General features: G+C 42.7%; 1 protein-coding gene and 2 pseudogenes across 1 annotated transcript in view; all 3 read left to right on the top strand.

Annotated features, from left to right (window-relative positions):
• Nucleotides 1-7,031, top strand: part of LOC107296367 (homeobox protein Hox-A7-like) — a 14,638-nt gene extending 7,607 nt beyond the window's left edge. The window contains 2 exon segments of the mRNA XM_029286037.1: nt 6,755-6,817; nt 6,820-7,031. Coding sequence (XP_029141870.1) covers nt 6,755-6,817; nt 6,820-7,031 — 275 coding nt within the window.
• Nucleotides 7,032-11,616: 4,585 nt separating this feature from the next.
• Nucleotides 11,617-18,669, top strand: LOC107296366 (annotated as a pseudogene).
• Nucleotides 18,670-19,039: 370 nt separating this feature from the next.
• Nucleotides 19,040-20,018, top strand: part of LOC107296365 — an 87,482-nt pseudogene continuing 86,503 nt past the window's right edge.

Raw genomic sequence — 20,018 nt, 5'->3', positions numbered from 1 at the left:
GAACCTGGTCGAAGTCAAAGCGGTGGCCACTTTCAGCCATATGAGACCAGACCTGCGAGCGCTGTTCCCCCCTTCTTACCGCCAATTTGTGTTCATGTATGCGGGTCCCCAACCGTTTGGACGTCTCCCCCACATAATTGCGTGGGCAGTCCATGCATCTAATCCGGTATACCACCGCTGACCTTTCAGCGATGGGGAGCTTATATATATATAAGCTGATTACATAATCAGCTTATATATATATATAAGCTTATATATATATATATAAGCTTATATATATATATATATATAAGCTGATTACACTAAAAATCTGACTCTTGGGTATAGTCATAATAAAAAGCCAATAAAACCGAGCACCAAGAGGAATGTAACAAAATTTAAAACTTTAATGGGCCAAGCTTTCGTCAGAATCCTCTGACATTATCAGGGCCTTAAAACAGCAGTCTGGAAGAAGCCTTTATATAGCGCCAGCAGCCTGCATCCGGCTCCTGCTGCGCGTTAACGGACCCAGCTGTTCCTGCCGTATCACGGGTAAGGCACCTAAGTCCGCATGGGAGATCTCTTTAAATGTCTTGCGCTACCCGTGATAGGGAGCGCAAGACATTTAAAGAGATCTCCCATGCGGATGTAGGTGCCTTACCCGTGATACGGCAGGAACAGCTGGGTCCGTTAACGCGCAGCAGGAGCCGGATGCAGGCTGCTGGCGCTATATAAAGGCTTCTTCCAGACTGCTGTTTTAAGGCCCTGATGATGTCAGAGGATTCTGACGAAAGCTTGGCCCATTAAAGTTTTAAATTTTGTTACATTCCTCTTGGTGCTCGGTTTTATTGGCTTTTTATCATATATATATTGGTCGAAAGCCCATCGAAGACCCCCGGAGGCTCCGTGGCTTTGACAGATGGGATGGCAGTACGGATGAAAGTACCCTGGGGACTAATGGATATGGCAGTGATTATGAGGGTAGGAGGGGGACTAATAATACAGTAGGTGGGGTGCCAGCAGAGAATGTAGCGCTGGATCTGTGGAGAGAAGGGGAGTTGAATGTGGGTGAAGGTTTGAAAAGGGCGATGGATGGAGGTGAACGGGGGATGCTGAACGGACAGGAATGGCAGCCCAGCCAATACTCCTTAACGAGATCATGTGCAGAAAGGGGGCCCCGGGATGTAGGAGGGCGACCCCCCACGAAAGGCAACGGCGGCAGGAGGATGGAGGGGCGGGGCGGTCAGGACGATGGCACAGAGAGAGGCAATCCACCCGGTACGAATGCAGGAGAAAGGGGGGGAAAGACTGATTGTGGCTGGACTAGACCCTGTAAAAGTGATGAGTTTGAGGGAAAGGGTGTGGAAGGTGAAGTGGAGGAGAGACGCAGGAAAGAACCCCAGCTGGCCCATGATAGAGATACTCAAGGACAGCGTAGTGACAAACGGGAAAAGAAGGCAAAGGAGTTACATGCGGGTAAAAGAAAGATACTCACAGTGCAGGAACACACGTACCGGGGCCCGATCACGCGCTCACGCAGCCGGATGCAGACATTTGGAAGCGGCATATAAACCCTCCCTAAAAACCGCCTTGTCAACCCTGATGATGTCGGGAGGGCCCGACGAAAGCTTGGTTGCCTGTAATATTTTTAACAATGTTTTAATTGCTTTTAAACTTTTAATCGCTTCTAAACATTTTAAATTTCCTCTTGGTGATCGTGGTTATTTCGATACAACATGGACATACCCAAGAGTCGGATTTTTAGCTCTATTACTATATATANTGTGTGTGTGTGTGTGTGTGTGTGTGTGTGTGTCTGTGTGTCTGTGTGTCTGTGTGTCTGTGTGTCTGTGTCTGTGTCTGTGTCTGTGTGTGTCCACCCAGAACATTATGCTTGGGCTTGGAATGGTGAGAAAAATAGGAGATGATAAAGTGCCCTATAAAAACCACATGTTTGGTTGGAATCAGCTCATGATTTTTCTCGCTTCTTGCAGGACAAGTCATATGTTTAAATAAATGTTGTTTTAACAGTATTTGTGTATATATGTTTGTCTATGTTGTTCTGTGTTATTTACAAGACTTGGAAGAGGGTCAAACCCTCTCTGATAACAACAATACAAAAAGGCCTTATTTAAGAATAAATGGTTTGCCTGGAGAAAGTATGAAATGAAATATTTGTATGTGGAATTATTTATGCATTGGAATTGTTTAGAATGGAAGTGAATGAGTTCATTTGTTGATACCTAAGTGTGTGTTAGCCCTCAAACCCCACCCCCACCCACTCTCTGCCAGGCTATGAAAGAAATAATGAACTGTGGATTTTATTGTTGTAAAAGTAATGTAAAAGTAATAGTAAGTGTTTGCATGAGAAGAGTTTTATGAAGGAGATGGAGAAGGAAAAGGAGGAGAAAGTGAAGGAGGAGGAGGAGATAGATAAGGATGAAGGATGTGTGAGAAGAGTTTTATGGAAATGCATATGAAGGAGAGAAACCTATTTTTTGGTGATGAGATTTTTTTTTCCCCCCCTGTCTCTTTCGGCTGGCTGTGTTGCTTTACAAGCGAGAGAGAGAGACAGGAAGAAGAAGGGGGAGCTGTTCATTTGAAACTTTTTTCCCTCTGCTTAGAATTGCAATTTGAGAAGAGTGGAACAGGGGAAATTTGATATCCACTCTTGCTGCGTAGCACAAACGTCACCCATTGGCTTTGGTATATCATTATATGGGTGATATTTTAATTGGAGCACCAAAGATACAATTTAATTGGCTTTCAGAAATACAACATGATTTACGTCTTTATGGAATGCAAGTTGCCCCAGAAAAAATACAGTTGCATTCTCCCTATCTTCATTTAAGGCATACAATGTTGCAATCTTATTTTGCCCCAGCTTTTCCTCGTTTGAGCCTACCCAAAATTATTTCATTGGTCAATTTACAGCAATTGTTAGGCATCCTAACTTGGGTTTGCCCGTATTTTTCTTTGCCTACAAATTTGCTCAGTCCATTATTTGATTTATTGACCAAAGGAAAACAACCTGAAAATTTCATTGTAGTTCCATCTGCAGCACTTGCCACAGTGGAACAAATTAATGACATCATGAGTACTCAATTTGTGGACAGAATTCCACATAAAAATTGTCAGTTAACACTTTTGATTTTTCCTACTAGTAAATTACCTACCGGAGTATTAGCTGTGATAAAAGTACAAAAAATATATTGTATTGAATGACTTTATTTACCCCACACCCCATCCCAAAATGTTTTATTTTTTATCCAGGTGGTTGCTGAAATAATAACCTTAGGACGCACATGAGCTTGCCGTCAAAATGGAACTGATTTAATTAATATTGTTCTTTCTATTCCAAAATCTGATTTTCAATTTTATTTTCAGGATAACTTATCTCTTCAGTATATAGGCTGTATTTCATGTCATCTGCCTAAAGATCCTTGACTTGCTTGTTTAATGACTTTTTCCTTTCCTGTCCATCTACTGCTTTCTCCTTCTCCCTTGCCACAAGCTCCTACTGTCTTTTGGAGTAGGAGCTGGAGGGAGAACGAGAGGAGCAATTGCTTACAAGGATCCTCATGATGTTACCTAAAAAGTGTCCTACACTGCAATACAGTCCTCACCAGAATGCTCAGAATTAGCTGCTGCTATCTTGGCTTTTCACACCTTTTCTCAACAGTCTTTTAACTTAATCTCTGACTCTCATTATGTGTGCCAACTTATTTTTAATCTTCCAGGTGCTTACATCACGCCCAGGATTGACCCCAATCTTATGACTTTGTTTTTCCCTTGAGTCGTCGACGATGTTCTATAAAATAAAAAGTAATGCGCAGTCACTCTTTCCTTCCTGGGCCTATTTTTTTTTATGTCTTCCTAATCCCCGTGTTTTTGCCTCTAATCAACTATGGCAAATGGATGTTACCCATATTCTCTTTTTAGCTCCCTGGAAATGTATTCATTTATCTATTGATACCTATTCAGGAACAATTTAGTCCATGCTTCAATGAGGAGAAACAGCTGCACATGTTGTTTCTCATCTTTTTTCGGCCATTACAGCCTTGGGTAAGCCCTCTTCCTTAAAAACTGATAATGGGCCAGCCTATTCTTCAGTGGCCTTTTTGCAATTTTGTACAACCTGGAATATTGTTTTTACTCATGGCCTTCTCTATAATTCCATTGGTCAAGCCATCGTGGAACGTGCTAATTGGTCCTTTAAGAACTGTCTTCACAAACAAATAAAAAAGGACGGATCTAGAGTACCCAATTTGTCATGGGTAACACAACAAAAAAAAAGTATTATTTACATTACACCAATTGAATATTTCCTTTCAAAATTCGACCACTTATCAGAGACACTTTCAACAGAAAACAAGCCTGCCTCTGCCACTGGTATATAACCAGACAAAGAATGGTTGGGACCAGTCCCTGGATCCAGCCCCAGAAATGGCCAAGGTGACTCTACAGATGGCACAGCAACCAATCCGATCTGGCATGCCAGTCGGCCAGTGACATGGGGAGATGAAAAGAACTTGAACGCCAAAGCACAGGCAGTGCGACAACAGCAACAAGTAGAGCAAATCCCCAGAACCTGTGTGCTACCATTTTTGCGGTTTTAACTGCAAATTCCTTAGCCATCATTTGTTTGTGTCTGATCATTAACATCTGCCCTGTGACAACAGCAACTGTCATCTCACCCAAACAATCATTCGAGCAACGAATGAAGCAAAATCTATGGGTGCAGCTGGCTAACATCACACACAATAATGTCTTCTGCTTATCTGAAATGTATGACATGAAAAATTTGCTTTCTATATGTTTAGTCTGTTTGCACCCCTTCTGCAGTAATTCAAAACTTCACTGGCTTGAGCAGAATTTTATTCAATGGGAACTTTAACTATAAAGCTATATCTAGATGGGGGGGTTACTGCTTATTATCCACCCCCTGATGCTATTGCTTTGCATACCCCGGTGGTAGCTATCCCTGCAAATATAACATGTGCAAAAATAGTTAATTGTACTTCTTCAAGTAAAAAACCTCGCTATCATCGCATTAGCTCACCTGTTTTAAACTGCACAGCTTTTGAAGAGACTTTCTTTCATTATGGACATATTTGGCTACTGCAAGGATGGTTTTTTACATGTGGTCAAGAAACTTTTAATTATATTCCTGCTAATATTAGTGAAGTGCAGTGTTGCTTCAGCCGGCTGATTCCTGTTTTGCTTTCCAAACAACAAGTTCACTCAAACCGTTCTCGACGTGGGGTCACACTAGACAGCACTTGTGACTCTGAGACAACGTTACTTAATAAGGCAGAATATGTGGCACTGACTATGTCTTTAGTGGGTATGCCAGGACTTGCTATTCGTGCCCACCTCAACATTAATGCTACTTCTTCAGCTATGTCAGCAATCAACCATGAGCTGCAAGATTTGAGAAAGGCTATTTTGCAAAATCGTGCTGCAATTGATTATTTGCTTCTGCGCCAACATTTGGGTTGTGAAAGTTTTGAGGGAATGTGTTGTTTTAATATTTCTGATAATTCACAAACCATTCAGCACCAAATTGATATTTTACACAATTTGGCCTCTGATTTGAAAATGGATACTTTAGGATCTTGGTGGGAAAGCCTTTGGGCTTGGTTGCCCACAGGATTACTGGGAAATATCCTACGTTATTTGGTCATAACTTGTGCTATTTTGGTTGGTGGATGCTGTTTTATACAATGTATTCCTTCACTTTTCAATATATGTATCAGAGCTTTAAATCCCAGCAGATCCTCTCTCACATTGCCCCAGGGTCAAGTTTTGGCCCTATATAAACAACTGCAAGGATGCTCCTCTCCTGATTATAATCCTTTTATTAACCCTGCTTACGACGATATTTCATCTAACAAAACAAAAAGGAGTGAGATGTGGAGGTGAGAGACAGATAGTGATCAGAAAACTGTCCCTCCTAATGTGTGCCCCTCCTCTCTGCATCTAACTCCCCCCTTCACATCACCAGAGCAATGTGAAAGTGCGTAGCTCTGTGTGACCTTGCTTGTCTGATAACAGCTCGCATCAACAATATGTTATTGCCCACTTCTCCCTCTTTCTGGCCTCTTGCTTTCTATCCTTAAGCATTGGTAAGGAGATTAACCAATGAAGTGCTATTGCTAGGCTGTTGCCATGTTAAACCTTTTCCTGCTTTTAATACTGTATATAAAGAATAAACTGCTGCCTGTGAGCGGCCATTATTTGCACCCTGCAATGACTGAGCACTGATTACTACACTTTCCCCTTCAATCTTCCTTCCTTCCTTCCTTCCTTCCTTCCTTCCTTCCTTCCTTCCTTCCTTCCTTCCTTCCATCTCCATCTCCATCTCCATCCCTTCCCTTTCAATCTCTCTCTCCTTCCTTCCTTCCCCCTTCAATCTCCTTCCTTCTCCATCTCCTTCCTTTCCTTTTCAATCTTCCTCCCTTCCCTCCCTCCCAACATTTTTGAGCAAGGAAGAGTAAGCTTCTCCAGCGAGCATTGCTATATTGTTTTTGTGATTAATCACTATGCTTTAATTATGTTCAATTTGTAACAATGAAAATACACCCTGCATATCAGATATTTACATTACGATTCATAACAGTAGCAAAATTACAGTTATGAAGTAGCAACGAAAATAATTTTATGGTTGGGGGTCACCACAACATGAGGAACTGTATTAAGGGGTCGCGGCATTAGAAAGGTTGAGAACCACTGACTTAGATGGTCTCTGCCCCTCCCCCCACCTCTCCTTTAGGTCCAGATTGGAAGAGAGGACATCAGACTTACACCCATTACCAAACACTGGAGCTGGAGAAAGAGTCCACTTCAACCACTACCTGACCCACCTGCGGAGGATAGAGATCGCTCATGCCCTGTGCTTGACCAAGAGGCAGATCAAAATCTGGTTTCAGAACCATTGCATGAAATGGAAGAAGGAACATAAAGAAGACGCCTCTGGAGGGGTGGCTACGGCCAACGAGGACACCACTACCTCAGTGGAAAAGGTGGTGGTGGAGGAAGACGCAGAATAAATGCCAAGACTCTTTTCGCATGCTGTTTGCAAGTGACAGCTGTAAACACTCATGAAGTTTTTTTTAATTAAAATAAACATAAAAGTACCCTTGTTTTTTAATGGCCATTTCCATTCTCTGGGGAGAGGACAGGCCAGGTAGATCTCTTCCATTATCTCTAGATAACCCTGGATTATTCTCAGTCTAAATTGCAGAGTCCCATGCTGTCCATTCTGTGCTAGATTGGCTTTGGGCATCCAAGCTGGTAGCTGTTTATGTTAACAAGTGATAACATAGTATTAATTTTTTACTAATATTTGTGAAAGGAAAATGAAGCCAATAATTGCCTGTTCTTTAAGGGGGGGAGCGAGAGAGCGCGCATGCAAGAGCCCCATCTATGTTAGCTTCCAAATAAACTACCTGACTGCACAGATCCCCAAAAATCCAAAAGGGAAAAGGGCTTAATTTCACACTATCTAATTTTTCACTAAAGTTGTATATACTTCCAAGTGGTTGGACTTTCTAACTTATTTGTTTAAATAATGGGGGTTGCGGTTGTGGTTTGGGAAGAAATCCTTAAGAAGAATAAACTACTACACTCAACTGCAATGATTCATACTACCTGTTTTGAAAACTACCTATTTTTAACTCCACCTACCTATCACCAAAATGGTATTGTATAAATGAAAAGGGGGCAAGAACAGTGTTGATGGGAGTTGCTATGATCTGAAGGTTAGGGGAGATGTAGAGCAGAAACTGAGGCCTGCCTTGCATGTATAAAAGATTTGGTGTGGAGTATTGATTAATATAAAGCTTTTAAAACATTTATTGCAAGGCTGTTATTAAATATGCTGCAATATAAGCTTTCTTCTCAAGTCTTTGATAGTCCAAATTTTATGAGATAAATCCTGATTTGTAACCATTGTAAAATCTATTTCATCTTTTCTTTCATATTGCACACCTGAAGGCTGATTCCATGTTTTGTCTGAAAATTGTCCATCATAATTGTGCTTGATGCAATTAAAAAAGTCAATTTAAGCAACAACCACCTGCTCTTCCACCAGTTTCTTCTCTCACTCTATACTTGTTCAATATAAAAGGCTGCAACTTTCCTGCATTTCAGACAACTTGTGTATTAGAAATGTCTGTTTCTTCCGTCTTGAACTCCATAAACTGGGAAAATCTGTACTGAACCAGGTAACTCTGTAGTGTGATGACAGTTAAAAAACTTCTCTATAAATTCCACCATTAAAGTTTTGACTAATCTTTATTCATAACTTGTACCTTACAATGTGTTTTTTCTGCTTTGTTCACTGTGAATGGCGAGGTATTTCATGTTAAAATTAGAAGGGGCAGGGAAGTTTGTATGTGTGTATATGAATTATCTTTGACATTTGCTTTTGTGTTATCACCCAAGTTTGTTTTATGTTACACACATAAAAATGCTTGTTGATGGTACATTGTGTTTCTTTGTAAGCAAAGAATGTATGTGTGCATATGTCCTACTGTTATTCATACAATGAAATATAAGACATTTGCAAAAGTAAATAATTATCTTCAAAAAATAAGGATGGTGCCATCAATACCCCAGTTACCTGGAAGAAAACAGCAGCACAAACTCATTTGTAGAGTTATTCACCAAAATGGGAGATGGAGGTAGAAAGTTGCTAGGTTCTGTGGGCACAATCCTGCTAGATTTCATGTGCAGCTTCTTGCATTGGAACTGTGATAAATAGATCCTGTTCTACTTAATGTAGACATCTAACCTGGTTCCATGAGTTTGGCTTCAGTGGGGCTAGGATTATGGACTTCTTTTAAACTTCATCACATAAGCCTAATTCAAATTTGGGGCTTGAATGCATCTTATCTGCCTAAATGAAAGTCCACATTTTGCATAGGATACAATTGCCAATATGGATATTCTCAGAGATCTGAATAGGGGCAGAAGGCAAAAGTAACAAACACAGCTTCTTTTCCATGGTGCATCTTTAAATATTTATAAAATATTGCCCTACTTTTGTTCTTTGCCTCAATTATCCACCCCCATTAAAAAAAAACAACCTGAAGCATGGCAGGCTGCTTTCAGATTGAAATTATAAGGAGGTAAAGGATAAAATGTTAGTGGAAAGTGGGCCAATGTCTGATAATTTGTTTGCCTCTAAATGTATTTAGCATAATTTTCATGCAAAAAGTGGAGGAGGGTTATCCTTTAAAAATGGGACCGGCTCTCTGGTAAAATGGTGCCTTTCTAAATCCTGCCTCTTTCTTGGTGATGAGGAGCAAAAGGGCATAAATCCGTTGTTTATGAACATTTACAACTTTGCGATGATTCAGGTTCTCCATTGGTTGTCGAAGGTCATGTGGGTGGTAATTGTGAACATGAACTTTTTTATAATTTCCCTGGCAAGAATAGAGCTGCATTCTTTTGCTCTGCTCTGGATCTCTCTGCTTTTTCAGCCCCCCTCCACCTTTCAACCACCCATCCGGGTTTTCATATGCCCTTTGTATGTCAAAAGGGAGTCAAGTGGATGGAGATTGGGTATGGTCGCCTCGAACGCAGGTCTGGAATGGCATTTTCCAGCTTTTTTGCAGGAAGGTGTGGCATCTTGGATTCAAAGCTGTGGAGTGGCATATTTTCAACTTGTTCTGGCTCCAATAGGAAGGCCATTCGTCTCCACTGCAACTAAAGCGACAGCTGTCAAAGTAGCCGGGGCTCCTGCCAGCCAGGACATACAAGGTGAAAAAAACAGAGAAGAGCGTGAGCAAGCATACTCGGTTAGTTACAGGAGGCAGATTCTCAGTCTCGAGCAGAAGGATGATTTGCCCAAGAGTGAGAAAGAACCAATGCAATTCAGGGCTTCTTGGAGTTTGCCTGGCTCATACAAATCAGAGTCGGGCTCCAAATGTCATCCTGACACTGCTACTGTTCCATTGGCTGCATTAAAAGGCTGCCTTTGGAAACCGTGGTGGGTTTCTAGAAAACCTCTCGCGAACGGCTGCATTCGTAAAAAGGCAGGTTTGGAAGACCCAGAAAGGTGGTGTCTAACCCACACGGGCTGGTTTGGTTCTTGCAAAGGTTTAATTTGCAGTGGAAGCTATTAAGAGGTTGCGTTTATTTGTGTGTGTGTGTGAGGAATGGAAATAAATTGGTGGACGGAGGCGGGTCCTCACGCGTTTTAGAATTTTAGACGGCGATTAATTCTGGTGATGCCTTTAGAGGCAAGACCTGAACACAGTATTGCGGTGTTGCTTATGTGCACGATTGAGAGGCAGGAACATAGTTTTAAGAACCCGCACATTTGTTTTGTCATTAATGATTCGTGGCGGGGGTGGGGAGAGGGAATTAAATGCGTTAAGGAACCTTTTGCAGCATTGTTTAATAAAAACAGTACATTTTCTTAATAACTGGAATAGGTGGTAAAATGTAGTTGTGAGAGTGGTATGCAATATTTTCATGGAAGCAATTGTCTATGGTTCAGCCAAAACATGGTTATTACCCATTTGTAAGGAGAGAAATATTTGACTGTGCGACCTAAAACGCGTCTCTGTTCTTATATTTATCTCCCCTGTTGAGGGCGATCCGCGATTTTCTTGAGTATCCACAACGATAGGTTTTCAACCCCCCTCTCAACCCGTTCCCTGAGTTGATGAAGAAAAAAACGTGTACATTACAATCTGCTTGACTACAGCTGCAGTGAATGTTGGATTATTTTTCCGCGAGAGAAGTGTACTCGGTAGTGCCACGATGTGGCCCTTGAAGTTACTAGGCGCTGAAAGGGTCGGGGGGCAGCCACCAGGTACGTAAATAAATAATTAAAAGGGAGTCTATAAATAAACCACGACTGAATGTGTTGTTTATCATTTGGTCGGACCATATCCACACACAGAGACGTCGTTACCCTTTTTCAGGTGATTTTTATATTTTAAATGTACATAAGGCGGAAGGACCCTTAAAAATATGGTGGTGCTAACCGTTAGGGCGACCTAGAGACGCTGACTTTATCCCACGAGGGTTACTAATACACCTCCAATCTAAACAATGGCTGGGATTGAGAGATCTTTAGCTAAATCTTAGTTGTCAGTTTCCTCCATGCACATCAGAAGAATTTGTGGATTGTAAATGGATTTGTACCTTCCCAGAAAAGGAGCTTTTAAACTTAAGAGGGCTACCACTTCTCTCCCCCCCTCCACCTGTGTTCTAACTTTGACTTATGGTTTGGATTGAATGAAAGAGAGGAAAGGGCCGGGGGTGTCGGAGGCTCTCGTCGTTCAAATGGTAGTCACGTGTTTTAAATCAATAGAGGTCATTTGAAAGAGTTTTGAAGTTTGACCTGTTTTGTTCTGTGTTTTTCAAGGCACCATTCAAGCTGTTTATCTTGCTTCATTAAGAAAGTATCTCAGAGAATTTGTCTGGATTCTTCTGGGAAGGTGCAGACTTTGGCAAAGCTTCTGTTTAACATACAGCATGTGTGTCTCCAAACATCTAGATAGAAGTGGGGAAAATACTACTAATACAATTTCATTTCCTGGACCACAGCCATTTTTTAAAATTTGCTCTAGTTGGTGTTCTAGTAATTATATATTTTAACTTTTTCAATTTTAAATTATGTTTGCTGTGGATTTAAGAGGGGAGAATTCCCTGGTTATTGCATTAAATCTACAAATACAGGTAATCCTTGACTTACAACCACAATTGACCCCAAAATTTCTGATGCTAAGCAAGACAGTTGTTAAGCGAATTTTGCCCCATTTACGATCTTTCTTGCCATAGTTGTTAAGTGAACCACTGCATTTGTTAAATTAGTAACAGCTGTTAAGTGAACCTGGCTTCCCCATTGACTTTTGATTCTATGTATGCTGATAAGTAATATGTGTAAACCAACTTTCTTTCTCTGCCTCTCTCGTTTCCTTCTCTCGATTTCTTGCACTCTAAAATATTTAAAAGGAATTCATTCTTGTATTCAGTAATGACTATTCTCCACTTTGGGGAGTATTTACCCCAACAATTACATTTATAGATCTTCATTTAGTAAGAAAGAAAAAAAAACATTTGGAAGTCTTTTCAGGGGAAAAAATCCATTGTTGGAACTGTATCTGTGAAATTCCCATTAAGGACCAAAAGACTGCTGGTGACTAGAAAGGGGTAGTGGCAGTGATAGTGCCTATTTTAACTTACTGCTGTTTTATAGATACCCTAATTGGATTCAGGAAATAAAAAATAGCCAACTGACCAGAGGCATTATGGTTTTCAAGCCAACAAAGAGACTCAGGCTCAACCCTTCCAAGACTGAGTGGCTGTGGTTGCCGGCGCCCCGACATAGTCGACTGACTCCGTCGTCGTCTATAGGGGGCGAAACTTTGGCTCCCTCGGAGAGGGTGCGCAATTTGGGTGTCCTCCTGGATCCACGGCTGACACTAGAAGATCAGTTGGCGGCCGTGGCCAGGGGGACGTTTTATCGGGTACGCCTGATTCACCAATTGCGGCCTTTTGGGGATCGGGACGCCTTGCGCACAGTCACTCATGCCCTTGTCACCTCCCGCCTGGACTACTGTAACGCTCTCTACATGGGGCTTCCCTTGAGGAGCACTCGGAGGCTTCAGTTAGTCCAGAATGCAGCAGCGCGGGCGGTGTTGGGAGGGACTCGTCGCTCCCATGTAACGCCGCTGCTGCGCGAGCTGCACTGGCTGCCAGTGGCCTTCCGGGTGCGCTTCAAGGTGTTGACTATCATCTTTAAAGCGCTCCATGGCATCGGACCTGGTTACCTTCGGGACCGCCTGCTGCCTCAGATTACCTCCCACCGGACGATACGCTCCCACAGAGAGGGTCTCCTCAGGGTGCCGTCAGCCAGACAGTGCCGGCTGGCGACCCCCAGGGGGAGGGCCTTCTCGGTGGGAGCCCCCACCCTTTGGAATGAACTCCCCCCAGAGATCCGGGTGATTCCGGATCTCCCCTCCTTCCGCCGCGCCCTCAAGACGTGGCTTTTTAAGCAGGCAGGACTGGCNAAGTATTACTTTTAATTAGTTTTCTATTGGTTTTAAAGGATACTAATTGGCCTATTGCAATATTTTATTTTAATTGATTTTAAAATGTGGTATGTTTTTTGTATTTGTTTACTTGTTTTTAACGGGCTGTAAGCCGCCCTGAGTCCGCAAGGAGAAGGGCGGGGTAGAAATCTAATAAAATCAAAATCAAATCAAATCAGTTATTAAAGTAGTCATTCAGAAAGTAGAAGAGCACCTAACAAAGGACAGAAACAATTGACACAAAATATGGGGCTTTAATCTTATTCATATTTCCTGGGTCGTAAGACTGAGAAGATTTAACAAAAAATCATTTCGGAAGTTGCCAGCATCCATGTTAAAGACCTCACTCCTTTCCAAGTTGCTCACTCCCTCAAGAGTTTTCTAACTTCAGGCCTAGATATTTTCTCCATTGTATTTTGAAATTACTGCTATGTTTGCATATTTCAAAAGTGTGTACTGTATCTGCAGACGCTCTTTTTCCTATTCTTTCTTTGTCTCTTTTATGATGGGGTGACTTAATTGCTCCCCAACCTCCTGTGAGATTTATTATAAAACTGAAGTATTATTTGGGGAGTTAAAAGACTAACAACAGGGGGAAAATTTTATTGGAATAATTTCCTCTCTTCAAAGCAGTGGCTAGCATCTTCAGAGAGGTTTCCTTTGAAATACCCCCACTGAAAACAATGAGCAGCAGCAACAATTGTGTCAGAGAATAATAGTTTCCTATCCGGCTCATAGCTGAGGATTAAATTGACTGCATTACATTATCTAGAATCATCTTGAACAAAAGGGATCTTTTCCCTTAGCCATTCTCGGGGATGTAGATACGTGCACACACTCTCCCACAAACGTATACGTGCGTTTCATTACCAACTGGGCAGGGAAATCATGCAACTCGCTTGAATTATAGTTGCCCATTGTATTATTCTGGAAAATATTTCACATGCCTTGGGCACCTTCGTTCTATTGCTTTGACTCGGGCCTGAAGGGAGGCGGTTCACTGAGACCGAATCTCTTGTTCGCCGTTTTCCCCCCGCCCCCCCTAAACTGGCAGTTTCTCCCTTTTGGAGACAGTTGGTCAAGTTCCCACTTTTAAGCGTTTCTTAGATACCGCCTCTCCACCATCCGGTTTCTTTAATTTCGACTCTGCAACGGGGCTGGGACAGAGACCGCAAGTTCCTGGCAAGAGGGTGAATTGGGGGTGGGGGGAAGAAGTGGTTTCTCCTAGATAGACCGCGGGTTTGGTAAGAAAAGTTTTCGGGGGTTCCTCTTTGTTGCCAGCTCTGGGGGTCTCTACCTGGAGTCATTCATCCATTTAGGTGGGAATACCCCGCTCGCTCTACAGGCTTACGAGCGCCCACTTCCTCCCCGGGGGTTACTCGAGGTCAATTCCTCCCCCAACCCCTGCCTTCCGTTTTGGCGTTGAGGAAGATCGCTGCAGGTGGCCAGTTGCCATTTGCTAGGCTTGGCGGCTGCTGTGTGTGTGCGGGCTCTGTACTGCGGGTCCCAGGGGGAGAAGGCCGGCCGCCGCTCGCTCATTGGTCGCCGCGCCGTCAGCTGATGTGATTTGCCGCTGCCGCTTTTGGCGCTCGACCATCCAGAAACAAATCACTCGCATGATTACTAATAGTCAGTCCTTTTTTTCTAAATAAAAAAGGTGCCGGAACTCACACACGTCATACAACCCGCCTTGCCTACCCTACAAGGTTCCATCCAAAAAAGGTGCCGGAACTCCGTTCTGGGCGTTCTATGAGAAAAAAAAGCCCTGCTAATAGTTATAGCCAGATTTACTACAGGTAATACACAATTCACGGTCCGGGATCTGGGGAGCGTCCTTGAGTTTTTATTTTGTGAATCTCGATTTCCCGGGAAGCTTGTCGAATGGGCAAAAGTCCTTCCTGGGGCAGCTCCCCCTCTGTCACACTGCGGCTGGCTACGAGGCTCTCTGAGGCACTTCCCAGCTTCTTATGGGACCGGCAGCCTGCTGAAGAAGGCCTACTCCTCCCCTTGCTTCTTCCAACAGTCCAGTCCCAACACGGTCATCGCCTACAACCGGGCATCCTATGATTATGGAGCCTCTTGCTTCTACTCGGCGGTGGGCGGTGCCTCCTCGCCCTCCGGCAATGGTAAAACCAAGGGCCAGCAACCCTGGGGACTACTTGCCCTGCTTTGCCTCTAACCAACAGTATAAGCCCGAAAACGGGGCAGCCAAAGCCCTATACGAGGAAAGCAGTACACCAGCCCTGTTCACCCTCGGATGCAAAGGATGAATTCTTACCCTGGCAAGTCACTGAGAGGTAACCATAAATCGGGAGGTGGGCTGCAGAGGTGATGATGATGGAGGGGAGCCTTGAGTTCTCTTTCCTTCTAGGGAAGAAAGATCGTTTTGCGATAGGCCAGACTGTCTAGGTCTAGGAGGAGGCTCAAAGCCCAGGGATAACCTGAAACTTTTCCATGTACTCTTTCAACCTGATAGGATGAGGAACGCCTTTTGAAGGCTGAGTCAGCACATCAAGGCTGCAATTCTCTTCCCCCTCCCTTCACCCCCATTCATTAGTGTGTAAGAATGAACTATTGGCTGCACATTTTCTAGTATCTGCACACACACAAATCACCTAATGGGGTAGAGGGGGTGGGAAGAAAGAAAATTTGATCGAACCCCCCCCCCCTATTTCAATGTATCAGAATGTCATTCTTTGTCCTTCCAGGGGAATTAGAAAGTCTAGGAAGATTTTAACACAAGCATTAAAATTAAAAGCTTTTGAATAGTTTCAGGCTGTTTTCATTAAAATATTAAACATTATTTAAAGCAGCATACTGTAATTTGATTTAACTCAACCTCTATCTCTATTTCTATGCTAATTTCTTAAAAATACTTGCTTCAAAGTAGGTTTTATTGAAATCATTGGGGCTTGCATATAAATGTTTATAGACGATGGTGTCAGTTGGCTGAATTTAACAGGAGAACGAACCAAGTCAAGCCAACCATCTTCAAATTTCATCTGTTTAAAATGGGAGAGAATTAAGAAATAGGCTTGCTAATTTGTTCCACTGAAATTCTGTGCAACTGAATGGTGTTTCAATTTGGATACTAAAATCCTCTTCCATGCCTGGAAGAGACATAGTGATAACATAAAAGCAACTCTCCTGTACCAAAGCCTATTTGCATATTATGTGAGGGAAATTACCACATTGAACACAATCTCATTGTTCCTATTATTGAAAAGGAATGCTTCTGCTCCCTAAGATCTCAACATTTAAATAAAAATAATTTAAAAATAACTTTGAAATACCAGATCTTGTCCCCATAAGTTAGGAAGCATGAGTAAACAAGGAATATAACTCCAAGCTGTTTTCCCCAATTTCTTTGTTAATTGGAAGTGTTAAGGTGGGCCTGCTTATCAGTGGTTATATGTTCTTGCTTCCCTAGGTACAGTATATGAAATGGGACACCAGATTCCAAATGCTAGAGTTAGAGAAAGAATTCCATTGTAACAGATATTTAACCAGAAGGCAAGATTGTCAGATTGAGATTGCAAACACTCTCTGCTTTACTAAAGGACAGATTAAAATCTGGTTTCAAAACAGGTGGATGAAATGGAAAAGGGAAAGCAAATCGATCAATTCCACCCAGCCTGGTGAAAAGGAATCAGAGGAAAACTCAGGGGAGTAAAAATACATTTAAACAAAGGGAATAAACCATTACAGGCAGTAGCTTTCCCTTTTTCTCTTTGCCTTCCAGTTGATACAGAGAGAGAGAGAGAGAGAGAGACAGAGAGAGACAGAGAGAGAGTCCTACACATTGCTTGGGTTATTCTGTTGTTGTCATGCAGATATTTCCAAAGGCTTAATTAAAGCACACACACACACACACACACCTGCAGCAAACTGATTTTTTTTATCAATGGAATTATTGACAGTAGAAAAGCTTGGTAATCATAGTCACTTTTCCCGACAATAGATTTAGGTGCTTAAATGCTTCTAATATGAGCAAGTGCTTTTATTTCCTTTTAAAAAAACAGTGTTTGTATGAAAGTCTACCATTTGATGGTCCAGCTTCAAGGCATAAGAAAGGGGCAGACCCAGGTTCAGAGAGGGATTCTAGAAGGATAAAGAGCTGCTTCTGTGTGTTTTTTTCTGCTAACTCATAACAAATAGTTGTGCTTTGTTCTACCCCTTTTTATCTCAGACCTGAGGCCATTTGTTTAGCAGTAATATTGATTTCATTGGGACTTTATTTGAATGATGCTGCACAGGCATCCTCATGTGGTTTAAGGGAAGAAAGGAGGGGGGAATGTTAGCATGTATGCACACTACCCAATATATAATTAGGATTTTTAAAACGAATAATGGAGGGAAACTATAATTAAAAACCTTGCTATTTATTTGCTATATTTTTTCCTAAATGTCTAGGGGTTTGGCTTTTTTAATAATTAAAATTGTGCCTTTTTAAAAGGGCAAAATACTGTATAAGTGGAAAAAAGGAAGGATAGACTTCTCTAGATGGGCAGATTACTAGGGTCCATCTAATCCTGTGTAAGATCATGAAGCATGTTTTCATTTTCTTCTTCTACTGACCTGGTTTTAAATTCCATTTAGAGAAAGAAACCCTACTCCTAGATGTGTTCTTTTCCTTTCCATTTTAATATTTTAAAACAATATTTTGGGAAGACACCCCCTTCCAAATCTAAAACAAGAATGCAGCTGTTTCATACTCAGAAGGTGCAGGGAAGGCTTTATTTAGAAGTAGCATGAAAATTGGTGGCATTGTGTACATGTAAATATGGAAGCATGCTTTTTTGATACTGTGAAAAGCATGGCATTTGGACTATAACTTTGACTCTTAATAATAATAAAAAAAGAAGAATTCACATCCTCCTAAACAAATACCACCACTATGCTTACATATGGTGTGAGGAAAAATGTGCATGCCTTAAAATATTCCTGGATTCTCTCTTTCTGTCTCTTAAAGGCCCATGAAATAACTCTTTAAAACAAAATACTGCAGGAGACATCTGGTGAACAGAATTTTAAAATTGATTTTAAAACACCTCCATCGGATGTATTTCCCTCCTTACTTTTGAAGCTGCTGCTCAGTTGTTGTTAGTGAGATTATTTCTTGTATTTTCCAAATCAGTTTTTTTGTTACTTTTGGCCCCCAACTTCCAAATAAATCTACACTGGTTTAGTTTACTTTATCCTAATTTTTGTTTTGATTTCTTTTTAAAAAAAACCTACCTGAATTATAATATATTCATTCTATCTATCTATCTATCTATCTATCTATCTATCTATCTATCTATCTATCTATCTATCTATCTATCTATCTATCTATCTATCTATCTATCTATCTATCTATCTATCTATCTATCTAATCTATCATCTATCTATCTAAAAAGATCTTGTGCATATAGTTTCCCCAACAACCCGCATTTTTACTGTTTTTCTGATCTACAGTAGAGCCAATGGCCGCTAACAATTAGTACTTACTAACGGGACTCTGAGAGAGATGTCATCATTTTGCTATACTGTAATGGGCTGTAACTCTGATTCGACCTCAGCTCTGCAGCAGCCCCGGTCTGAGAAAGGTGAAGTTCTAGCAAGCCTCCAGAGGGTGACGCAAGAGGCCGACTGACGGTCGGGAGCGGGGAGCGGGCTCTTGCTCGAGGCACGCGCCCGAGCCCTCTAGCATCCGCCCAACTCCCCTATTTAGTCCGTGAGTTTACCTCCAGAGGTCATCAGCCAGGATTTACGACTGCACAACAAAACCACGTGATATGAAGCCGTACACCATATTTGGGTGCCTACACAGGCGGGAACCAAGTACAGTTCTCAGTCATTTCCATAATTCTTCATAATTTGTGCAAGGGTGCTACGCACCAACGAACGAAGCAAAGAGCCTCAAATCAACCGCCCGCCCCCGTTTTTAAAAAGCCAATAACAAAACCCTAACAAGCCCCCAAAACTGAGCTATTTTGTAAACTTATTTTGCGGTCGCTATCCAAATGGCCCGGAGTACCCGTTACGTAATTATGGAGATCCGAGTGCCGTGAGCGAGCAATTCAGGGAATCGGACAGCATGCATTCCGGCAGGTACGGCGGCTACTGCTACAGTGGTATGGACCTCAGCGTCGCCCGCTCCGCTTCCAGCCACTTTGCGACGGAGGGGTGTGTGTGTATGGAACGGTGAGGGCTCGCGGCGGCAATTACCCCTCCAGCGCCAACGCCAGGTACGTCAACCCGGCGGCGGCCGCTCACTCGCCTCCCCCTGACTTGCTGCAGTGAGCCGCCGAGGCCGCCTCGCCTGTCAGCGGTGAAGCTCATCGCGGCGCGGCGCGGCGCGGCGCGGCGGGGCGGGGCGGGGCAAGGCAACCTCCACCGTTAGCTCGACCGCCAGCACTTCGTCCACGTCCAGTGGCACTGCCGGCAGCAGCTCCAGCAGCAACGGCAGTGGCAGCGCCAGCACCGGCCACCTGGGCAGAGAAGGGCTTAGCACGTCGCCGGTCGCCCAAGAAGACCCTCCCGCCAACAGCGAGCAGGCGACCTCCCGGGCGGAACGACCAAAACGCTGTGACCAAAACGCAGCGCAACAAGCTCCCCAGCCCCAGATCTACCCCTGGATGGCAAAACTGCACATAAGCCATGGTAAAAGCATGCCCAGTTTTCTGTATGTGTAACCTAGAGCAGGGCTTTTCAACCTTTTTACCGATTGTACCACTTTTAGGATATGGCAATATTCGAGTACCACCTAGCAAGCTGTCAAAAACTTGACCAAAAAAAAAACTTGTTCAAAGTTGCAATTGCACTGAAATGACTTGTGACCATTTTTCACACTTATGACCATTGCAGCATGCACAGGGTCATGTGGTTTATATTTGGATGCTTGGCAACTGATTCATATTTATAATGGTCACAGTGTTCCAGGGTCATGTGATCCCCTTCTGCAACCTTTTGACAAGCAAAGTCAATGGCAGAGCTGCTGGT

This window comes from Protobothrops mucrosquamatus, unplaced genomic scaffold (assembly GCF_001527695.2).
Source record: "Protobothrops mucrosquamatus isolate PMUCROS unplaced genomic scaffold, P.Mucros_1.0 scaffold2766, whole genome shotgun sequence".
NCBI lineage: Eukaryota > Metazoa > Chordata > Lepidosauria > Squamata > Viperidae > Protobothrops > Protobothrops mucrosquamatus.
This window is presented reverse-complemented; position numbering and strand designations above follow the sequence as displayed.